Raw genomic sequence first — 10,527 nt, forward strand, 5'->3', positions numbered from 1 at the left:
TTTTTATTTCAAATAATAAGGAATTTTTGTTTCAAATGTTATGTTAGCATTCTTTTTTCTCAAATTTCAGGTTCTCAATTGTTTTTTTAAGATATTTTATGAAAAAAAAACAATGATATTATTGATGGAAAAATATAATGGTTTTTCAGATAAACCACATAAATCCAATTGCTTTTCTTTAAATTTCACTATTTTAAACGACCAAAGACTTTGCACAAATTTCTAATCTCGGATATATTAACACATATACCAAATCAAATATTGTATTTTATGCTCAAGTTATTAAATCTGATATCAACTCTTCTGTTTGTTATTCCTTTTCTGTTTTATGGGTTCCATGAATAAAGTGACTATGGAAAACACAATTCTATATTTATTTTATCTAAGATAACATGGATTGACAAAATGTATATGCTAAACCGGACCTATTATAATTATACATAACTAGCTCAACTGGAAACGACAATGCATGAGGAACCATATCAATACCAAGTTGCATGACTACGTACTACCACCAAAATGTCGAAGGTCAGCAACTATTTTTCTTGCAATTGTGGCATTCTTGTTGATTAATCATCAATGAATTACAATGAATCAGGTTGATGAGGTGGTTGAGTCGAGCTGCTAGCTTCGTAAGATGATGTATGATGTTTAAAACCTACAATTAATTACTTACAATGAGAAACAAATTAAAGCTCAAACTACAATATCACTGATAGGATAATCAAGAATACCTAAAATGAAGATCAATGAATATTAACTTTTAAATACTAACCATCACGCTCATCAAAGATGTATTGGGATAAATCAAATCGTTGGTCTTGGTCGATTGAGCTGCGAGTTTCATGAAATGGCTCACGCATTTTCAAACCTACATGATCAAATCACACATCATGATGTCTTTTTTTCCTATATGATAACGTTCTAGTTGTCAGTTTCTTATATTTTAAAATATATAGTTTTGTTTGCATGTGAAAACCTAAAAAGTAAACCATTAATTAACTAATAAACAAAAAAACCTAAGTGAAAACGATAATTTTCAGTCAAGACTTACAGGGGAATACTAGAAGAATGAAATCTGGAAGCTTGATCCTCATTTTGTCTAGAAAATGATAATATGCTTCTCTCCATCGTTTGCTGACAAGCAACGGACCAATCATGATCCAAAAACCAACAATCAATCCAATGGTTGTAAATATCACTAGGATCCAATCGATTCCATCAGATTCATCATCATCATCACCATCTTTAGATATATTGGTATCGTTGTCACTATTTGGTTGACAAGCTGCAAGAGGAGCTCCACAAAGTGCATTTCCAATGAAACTTGATTCATCATTGAAGGTTTGAAACTGGGAGCCTGTTGGGATTCTTCCTGTAAGATTGTTGTAGGATACATTGAATGAATTCAGTGCTCTTAACCGCGACAAGCTCGACGGAATTCTACCATCAAGATGGTTCACAGACAAATCTAAAGATTCAAGCGGCGCCATTTCACTGATCCTATCAGGAATTCTCCCTGTTAACTTATTATGTGAAAGATTCAGGTAACGTAAGCCGGAAAGTTCCATAACTTCATCAGGAATCGACCCAGAAAAATTGTTATCTGAAAGGTCTAATGTTGTCACCAGATAAAGAATGGTGCTATATGAAAAAACTCTTCCCTTTGTCACCAATGACGCACTGCCAAGAACTTGATTCTGGAAAAGAACATCGTAAGGAACAATCGGACTGGAGGTTTCTTTTCCAGAAATGACGCTGAAGTTTGTGAAGCATTTCGGGAGATACCCAGAAAGACTGTTGTCAGCAAGATCCAAGATTTGTATAGAACTGAGATGACATAATTCATTCGGGATTTCACCCTCTAACTTGTTGGAACGAAGACTAAGAATTTTTAAACTTGTATCATCTCTTCCAATTGATGTCGGTATTCTTCCCGTGAGTTCATTTTCAGCAAGCTCAACAATCAACAAGCTTTTGGAATTCAATAAAGACATCGGTATTTCACCTGACAACTTGTTATTTCGTATGTCTACTGATTGCAACGAAGTTATGTTTCCTAAAGATGAAGGGATTTTACCAGATAACTTGTTTTTCTCTAGGTTCAAGAATACTAAATATTCCCAATTCATCCAACAATCCGGGAGACCACCTGACATGTTATTGTTCGCTAAATTAAGAACACTTAACTGTCGCGATTCTTGAATACCATCACACAAGAACTGATCTAGAGACCCAGAAAGATTATTGTATGAAAGATCTAGGAAACCCAAGTCAGGTTTATTGAAATCACGAGGTAATTCGCCATGGAAATGGTTGGAACTTAGATCTAGTATTGCTGCTGCTGTAAGAAAACTAACATCTCCCAATTTTCCCATAATGTTATTATGGGATATGTTGAAGTACGTTACAGAAGAGAAGCTAGTCGAGATCCAATTTGGCATGGTGTCTGATATGTTTGCGTTTGCTAAATCCAACTCTGCCAAGCTTGTTTGCGATTGAACCCACGAAGGAAAAAGTGGGCCTAAACTGCAAGAACCGATTCGCAGCACATTGAGTTGGAAAGGTGGAATCCAGTTGTTGACCAGGTCAAACGATAACTTATTATCCCCAACCCACAAAGTTGTCAAGGCTGTTAGATTGGCGAAATGGTTTTCCGTCACAATACCTGTTAACGAATTGTGATGAAGTGTTAGAAAAGTAAGTTTCCCAAGTTTTCCAATACTCTGAGGAAGACTTCCATTCAATTTGTTAAACGAAAGATCCAAAAAATTCAATGATGATAGATCACCAACTGAATCTGGGATCGAACCCTCGAGTTGATTTATATTAAGCTGTAACGTTTTCAAGAGCGACAAACTTCCTAAGGAACGTGGAAGAATTCCTGTTAACTTATTGTATGCGATATCAATGCTGCCCAGATTCTTCAATCTTCCTAGTTTTTCTGGTAGTCGACCAGTGACATAATTGCCACGCAAGGCAAACAGTTCCAGTTTAGGCGACTCACATTCACAAAATCTTTCAAGAAGCTCAGTCACATCTCCGGAAAAATTGTTAGACTGAAGATCAAGGGTAGTCATGTTGCAAAGATTACTTAAAGATTTGGGTATCACCTCACCGATTTGATTGTTTGATAAATCAAGATGAACGATGAAAGACAGGTTTTGAAGGTTGCCAAGAATGGGTTCAGTAATATTGCAGTTACTAACATCAAGAATACGGAGATTACTTAAGCTATACAAGCTGTTTAGTATGGAAGAAGAATTAACAAAAGTGTTACCGGAAACACGAAGACTCGTCAAAGAAGGCGTGCTATCGAAACCACCACGAGTTCCGGGATTTAGACCACCAATAAAGCCATTGGTAAGATCTAAAGAAACTAAATCATGAAGACTGAAAACCCACCCAGGCAACAAACCGTTGAAGATGTTATACGAAAGATCTAAGACGTTAATGGAAGTAAAACTAACTCTGGTTGGTTCACTAGGAATTTGAGTTAAGCCACATGAAGAAAAGTGCACTTCTTTCAAAGAAGGAGTGTTGATCGCCTGAAGCCAGTGATCTGAAGCTTCGGCGAGGTTGATGCCACTCATATCCAGGTACTGCAAGCGCTTCAAATTCTCTATCCATTTTAAACTTGCTGATTGAAGATTACCGAGTACAGGATCGTCATGAAGATCTAGAACAAGCAAGTCAGATAGATTCCCGAGTTGATGAGGAATTTCCCTCGTAAATTGCGACCTAGAGATGTTAAGATATCTCAGATTTTGAAGAGAGCCGATGAATGCTGGAATCGGGGTGATTCCAAAGTCGTTGCAACTCAAGTCAAGGTACCGGAGTTGTTCTAACTTTATCAAAGAAGGACTTATGATTCCTCCTAACATTAGTTTTTTTGCTTCTTCGAGTTCTTCGTCTGTGTCGTATGTTCCATGACAATGGCCATGAATTCCATCGTCAGGTCCACGGAGACGAAGCTCCTGGACGTGGTGGGTGGAGTTATCGCAGACTACACCGGACCAACTGCAACAGTCGTCGCCGGACCAAGAAGAGAGGCGGTTGGCACGGTCGACGAGGTTGTTCTTGAACTGGATAAGCACGGATCGTTCGGTGGCAATACATTGTATTTGATGTGAGTTCTGATTACAGAAACACGAGGAATAAAGTGATGATGAAGCGAAGAGAAGCCAAAGGCAAATTGAAGAAGAAGAAACAGCAACACGTGTGAGAGTCTTCATGGCAGTGATGATTAATGCCAAAAAGTTATGTTTCAGCTGCTCTATATATAGAAAAAATATTTATTATTCGAAAACTCATGAACCACTCAATCAAGAGCCTATCCACCAAATATTATAAAAAATAGGTTAGGGTATTGCCATTGCACCAACTACAGTTTCATGAAGAAAAAAAAGTAAATACCCTTACATTTTATTTTGCGTCGATTAAAAGAATATAACTTTTTCTTTTCAATTCTATATATTTCTCATCAACGTTATAGAATAATTACAATGTATTTTCTTAAATTAAAATACATGTTAACAAGTTGTCCTCTTTGAACAGGAAAAAAGTACAATTTATACAACCAGGTAAATTGTGTGGATTGAGATAATCTACAACGGCTAATGATTTAAAACTTAAAAAAGTAATATATTTTTTGATTTTTATATATTTGATAATTGAGTTTTTTTTTCTGTTTTTATTTATCCCTTCAACTTGTTAAACTTTAAACATTCAGTCGTTATGTTCAGCTATTTCAGGTTAGCTGTTAAATTGTACTCATTCAGTACTTACAATATTTATGAATGATTTCTTAAGTTTTTTTTTTCTCACGACATCTTAAATGAGACAATCATTAATGAGGTGTTTTGACATTTTGATGTTTATATCCATTGTGATCTCGACTACTTGGTTGTTTAGGTCATGTGTTCTGAATGTCATAACATCTTCATACGGTCTCGGGTTTTAACGATCTCAATATCCATGTTTTCGAATTTTAGTCTACAACTTTCGTTAAGATTACTCCCACTAAAAAGTAATATATTTTTACTAACGATCTTTATACCCATATGTTTTTTATGAATACATATATGGATTTTTTTTTACTAACAATCGTTTAGATTACTCCCACTAAAAAGTAATATATTTTTACTAACGATCTTTATACCCATATGTTTTTTATGAATACATATATGGATTTTTTTCTTAATAAAATCGTAACTAAAAATATATATACATTTTAACGGGAGTAATCTTAACGAAAGTTGTAGTAGACTCAAAAAACGAACACATAGATATAAAGATCATTAAAATTTGATATCGTATGAAGAAGTTACGATATTCAGAACACAAGACCTAAGCCAAACCATAAGACCTACGCAACCAAGCAGTCGAGATCGTGATAGACATAAGCATCAACAACCCAAATACCTCATCGATGATTGTCCCACGTAAGACGTCGTGAGAAAACTTAAAGAAATCACTCATAAGTATTGAATGAGTACAAAAAAAAAGACTTATATTGAAACAAAAAAAATATGAAGGACTAAATGTATACAAAATGAAAACTATATTAGCCTATTAAGTTATTTTTCCCGGCTAACCTAGAGTAACCGGTCATACGGACTGGATATGTACAGTTTAACAAGTTAAAGGGCAAATGTGGACGAAAAAAAACTCAGTAATCAAATGTATACAAATCAAAAAATATATTACTCTATTAAGTCATTATCCTAATCTGCAAATTTGATCTCATCCTTATTGTATTTGTTTCGGGGTTGGTTCCTGATTTTAAATGACTATAATACCCATATAATCTTTTTAAACCTTTTAAATAATTTATTTATTTATTATTACTCATAAATAAATGTGAAAAAAAACTAAGCGGCTAAATGTGACATGTCATATTTTTCACAACCAATTTAAAAAATTTCTTTATGCTTTTAAGTATTGAAATGCGGAAGTTTCCAGTTAAATAAACAATTTTGAAATAACAAAAGTTATTTTATTAAAACCCTATGCATGTCATTCGTTATATCTGAACATATGTTACAATGTAAATAAAAAAGTTGTTGAAATAACTAATGCAAGCATATCCTTTATTCAACGCAGCATCCTAACTTTGAAATTTCAACTTTGGCTACCTATGATACAATAAAATGAGTGGGTCAGGTTTGAGAAACTTGATGAGATACGTAGGGTTTTCAAGCATATAACATTTTTATGATAAAATATCATTCCTGCAAGACATATATCAAGTATAAATATATAACATATCTTAAGACCATCTACCCAATCTCAACTAATCCTCACAAATCCTAATTTGACAATCATCTAAAAGAATCACTTTACCGGATGAACTGTCTAAGCAACTGTTCGACTATACCTACTAGGGGAGTCCTTGGAAAGTGTAATTCATATAAGGCAACCAATGTTCAGACTTCAGAGATTGTGATGAATATTGATTTCCATTTCATCTACGTTCATAAGTTTTAAAGTCATGCTAGCAACGTAATTCACAAGACCACCTAGAACATCCAAGTGTTGGTAATCTACTCTGGTCGATGACCCAGACATACCGTCCGGTTGTCTGATCGGGACCCACCATTTTTGGTCATCCAAAGACGAGGATGATTACACTCTTATAAATTCTCGATTTCCAAGGCTGAAATTCTAGGGATTTTGGGCATTTTAGAAAGCCTACTCAACGAGTTGAAAGGTCCCAACTCGTCGTGTAGGAACCCTTATGGTCATGTGTGGATTATGGGACCAACTCGACGAGTTGGAGCTGGATATGAAAAACCCTAATTTTTAGGGTTTGCACCCTATTTAAAGGACCTTAAGTCCTTTCCCCCTACCACCCTTGCGACTTTCACATCCAGAGAGAAAACCTTTAGCGAACTAAACCCTATTTGAGTGCGTGTGAGCCTAAAAGAGTGTGTTTGGTGCATTTCTTGAAGGAGCTTGAAGATTTGGAGGCTTGGAATGGGAAGAAGCTTGTAGATCCAACATCTACATCGTGTTGGCAGTCATTTGGAGGTAAAAAGTCTTTACCTTGAATTTCCATTCCTTAGATCTCTTCTTATACAAGTTTATGGGCATTTTGGTGCAAAATGGATTCATTCTCGGGTTGGAACTTGTCACAAGGATATGGCTTCAGATCTAGACTCCTCTAGGCCCTCCTTGAAAGAAAGTGTCAAGCTTTATGAAGCTTTGGTCATACTCTATGCCCAAAAACTCTCCCTAAGCTTAGTATGGACGATTTTAGCCTCATGAGACCTTGCATGCATGTAAAGTTAGCAACTTTACATGGTAACTTCACCCTAGGAAGCCAGATTTGGATTTTGAAGCCATGAACTCGACTAAAGTGAGCTAAATGCAAAAAGTCTTAAGGAACTCGACGAGTTCGATGAGGTTTTCCCAATTTATGGATTCTGCATGAACTCGGCGAGTTAGTGAGTTAACTCGACAAGTTGGTTAGGGTTTTCCCGACATTTTGAACACTACATGGACTCAACGGGTTGTTTGGAAACTTAGCGAGCCGACTGGGGTTTTCGTGATTCTTTGAGTTCTGAAGGAACTCGACGAGTCAGTAAGCTGCACTCAACGAGTTGGGTCAACATGGACTGTTGACCTTGGCTGTTGAATTTGACTTTGACTAAGGGTTGACCAGTTGGACTTCTGAGGGTATTTGGTAATTTGGGATTTTTATGGACTTGGTCCTATGGTGGTTATAGGTGATGGAGTTCACAGTTGTGATTCAGGAGTTTGATCTTATCACTACAGTTTGACATTGTGAGTTGAGTTGTCCTCACTATACTAACAAGGTTGAAGGCACCAATGTCGGCCCGTCTTTTCGGATTTGAATCTGGTTTTATTGCATGATCATATACTTAGTGACTTGTTAGGTTGGTATCCTAGTATATAAGATGATGCTATGTTAGTGACCTGTTAGTTCGGTATCCTGGTATATAGGATGATGCTATGATTAGTGATATGTTAGATAAGTTTGACTTTTTGTATATGCTAGCTAGCCTTCGATATATGTATATGTGTTGATTGTATATATGGGGTTGGGTTGAGGTGGACTTGCTTTGCCCTGAAGGCCAACAGACCCAAGGCGGATCGGATAGACTGCAGACCTTAGGGGCATATCAGTCAGGCCGAATGCCTGGAGAACGGTCTAGATAGGCTGAAGGCCCGGGTGGGCGGACCCGATATGCTGAAGGTTCTGAGAGTGGGCCAGATAGACTGCCGGCCCGGTGACAGCAATCCAGTGATCTGTAGACTCTATATGCATGCTGTTTAATTGCTATGATATGCTTACATTGTATGGCGTTGGTATATTGGGGAAACTCACAAAGCTTCAGGCTTATAGTTTTGGATTTTGTTTCAGGTACTTCGTGTAACATCCGGATTTCCAGGCATTATATTTTATCATTTTATTTTTGAGAAAAAGAGAGGGACTCGACGAGTTGATTCGTAGACTCGTCGAGTAGGACCGTGATTGCCGACTGGATCAATGAACGGACTCGACGAGTCGGAAAGAGTGGACTCGACAAGTCCGCGCTGTGGATTGAAACCCTAATTCTCGGGGTCTGTGCCCTATTTAAAGGCCTTTATGGCCTCTATTTGCGGCTACCTGTCCAAAGAGAGTACCCCCTTAAGAGATTGAGCGAGTGGATAGAGAGATAAGGTCATATTGATCGATTTTGGTGTGTTCTAGCATAGGAGAAGTGGTTCCAAGCAAGAGGAGGTCAAGGGAGCTGTGGATCCAGAGTTTCAAGCCCAGATCTACACTATTGAGGTACCAAATCGAGTTCCCTTTTCTGTTTTGGGATTAATATCTATGATCTAGGGTTTTCTATACCCCTTTTTGAGGTTGTTATGTTGATTTCATTGTCCCTTGCGGTGTTGGACTTCATATCTGGATCCATAGAGGTCCAGAGAGCTTTCCCCAATCCGCTTTGTCTTGTTTTAAGGAAGAAAAGAGTCTAGATTGCCATTTTAGAAGCCTTTTGGCCAAAGATAGCCTTGTACACGTTGCATGCGGGTTAAGTTTAGACCTTTACATGGTTTTTGGTCGTGGGAAAGCTAGATCTATAGCTTAAGAAAGTGGATCTGACCTTAGGAGGTCATTTCAGTGTTGGCATGGGAGTAACTCGCCGAGTTCATAAGTGGACTCGACAAGTCGAGTCGGGTTGCCCCATGATCCGCGACATGTTATGACCCGTTGAGTGAAGGGTTGACTTAGCGAGTCGAGTGAGGACCAGGGGCAACGAGGACACGCATGTACTCGCCGAGTCACGCGAGTGCACTCGACGAGTCAGGTTAAAGTTTGACCGTTGACTTTTGTTGACATTTAGGGTTTAGTCAGTGTTTGGACTTATGAGCCATTAGAGGGGTAGAATGGTCTTTTACCCTTCATAGAGAACTTATAGAGAGGGGTTAGCCTAGCCTTTAGAAGTTGTATTAATTAGAGTAATTATTTATGTGATTAGGCGGAGGCTACTGCAGTATTTCAGAGATCGAGGTTTACCGAGTTACCCGAGGTGAGTCTTCTCACTATACTTTACCTAGAGTTGTAATTAGAGCTATGTGACAGAGTATATTGTATGCCATGTGTTATCTATGTGATTCTGTGCTATATGTGATTCAGATTTTACAGAGTTAGGGCCTGAAGGTCCACAAAGTTAGGGCCAGAGGGTCCATAGAGTTATGGGACTGAAGGGTCCCACTGAGACACTTTGACCAGAGGGTCATACAGAGTTATAGCCTCGAGTGGCTAATATGTGTTGTATGTGTATTTTGGGGAACTCACTAAGCATTTATGCTTACAGTGTTTGGTGTTATGTGTTTCAGGTACCAGTTAGGATCGCGGGAAGGCGCCGACATGATCAGTACACACATGAGGAGTTTTTTATACGTTATGATCTTAGGTTGTGATATATGGATTGATATGTGAAACAATGAGATTTTATAATGTTTATGAATGAAAATATGTTTTTAAAATGTGAAAAATTGTTTGAAAAATTTTGGGCGTTACAAGTTGGTATCAGAGTCTTGGTTTGATGGATTCGGGTGCACCTTCGGGCGTATCTGAACTCAAACTGAGGATTTGAGGGATTTTCAAATTAAAATCATAAAATTTTTCTCAAAGAGTAAAGAGTTTTTGAAAGAGCAGAGCAGTGTGTACGATTAGTCAGTGCCCGAACGGTGATTTCCCAAAATACCCTTACATTATGAGTTAGGAGATATGTTATGATATGATACACATACTAGAGTAGGCTAGGTATTCGTATTAGGACTAGAGTGGCCTGATTTGTGATGCCTTAGCCTAGGGGTTTTGCTGCTAGGAGATGCTTGAGAGTAAGTAGGTAGCAGCGATGAGCTTATGAGAATAGAGTAGTTTATACATGGAGAGAGTAGAGTACTTGGGACTTGGGATCCTAGGAGGAGAACTTGGGGTGAATACTGATGCGGTGTGGACGGTAGTATTGGGCCCGTACTACCGAAGGCACCAGATCAGTGCGC

At 37.8% G+C, this 10,527-nt stretch overlaps 1 protein-coding gene across 1 annotated transcript; it reads right to left on the bottom strand.

Annotated features, from left to right (window-relative positions):
• Positions 1–351: 351 nt before the first annotated feature.
• LOC111905861 (receptor-like protein EIX2) lies at positions 352–4,235 on the bottom strand. The gene is made up of 3 exons (XM_023901593.3): positions 1,055–4,235; positions 776–871; positions 352–658 (listed from the first exon to the last, which is right to left on the bottom strand). The coding sequence occupies exons 1-3, from the start codon at positions 4,233–4,235 to the stop codon at positions 585–587; spliced, it is 3,351 nt and encodes a 1,116-aa protein (XP_023757361.1). The 3' UTR covers positions 352–584.
• Between the last annotated feature and the right edge of the window lie 6,292 nt (positions 4,236–10,527).

This window comes from Lactuca sativa, chromosome 8, assembly GCF_002870075.4.
Source record: "Lactuca sativa cultivar Salinas chromosome 8, Lsat_Salinas_v11, whole genome shotgun sequence".
Lineage (NCBI taxonomy): Eukaryota > Viridiplantae > Streptophyta > Magnoliopsida > Asterales > Asteraceae > Lactuca > Lactuca sativa.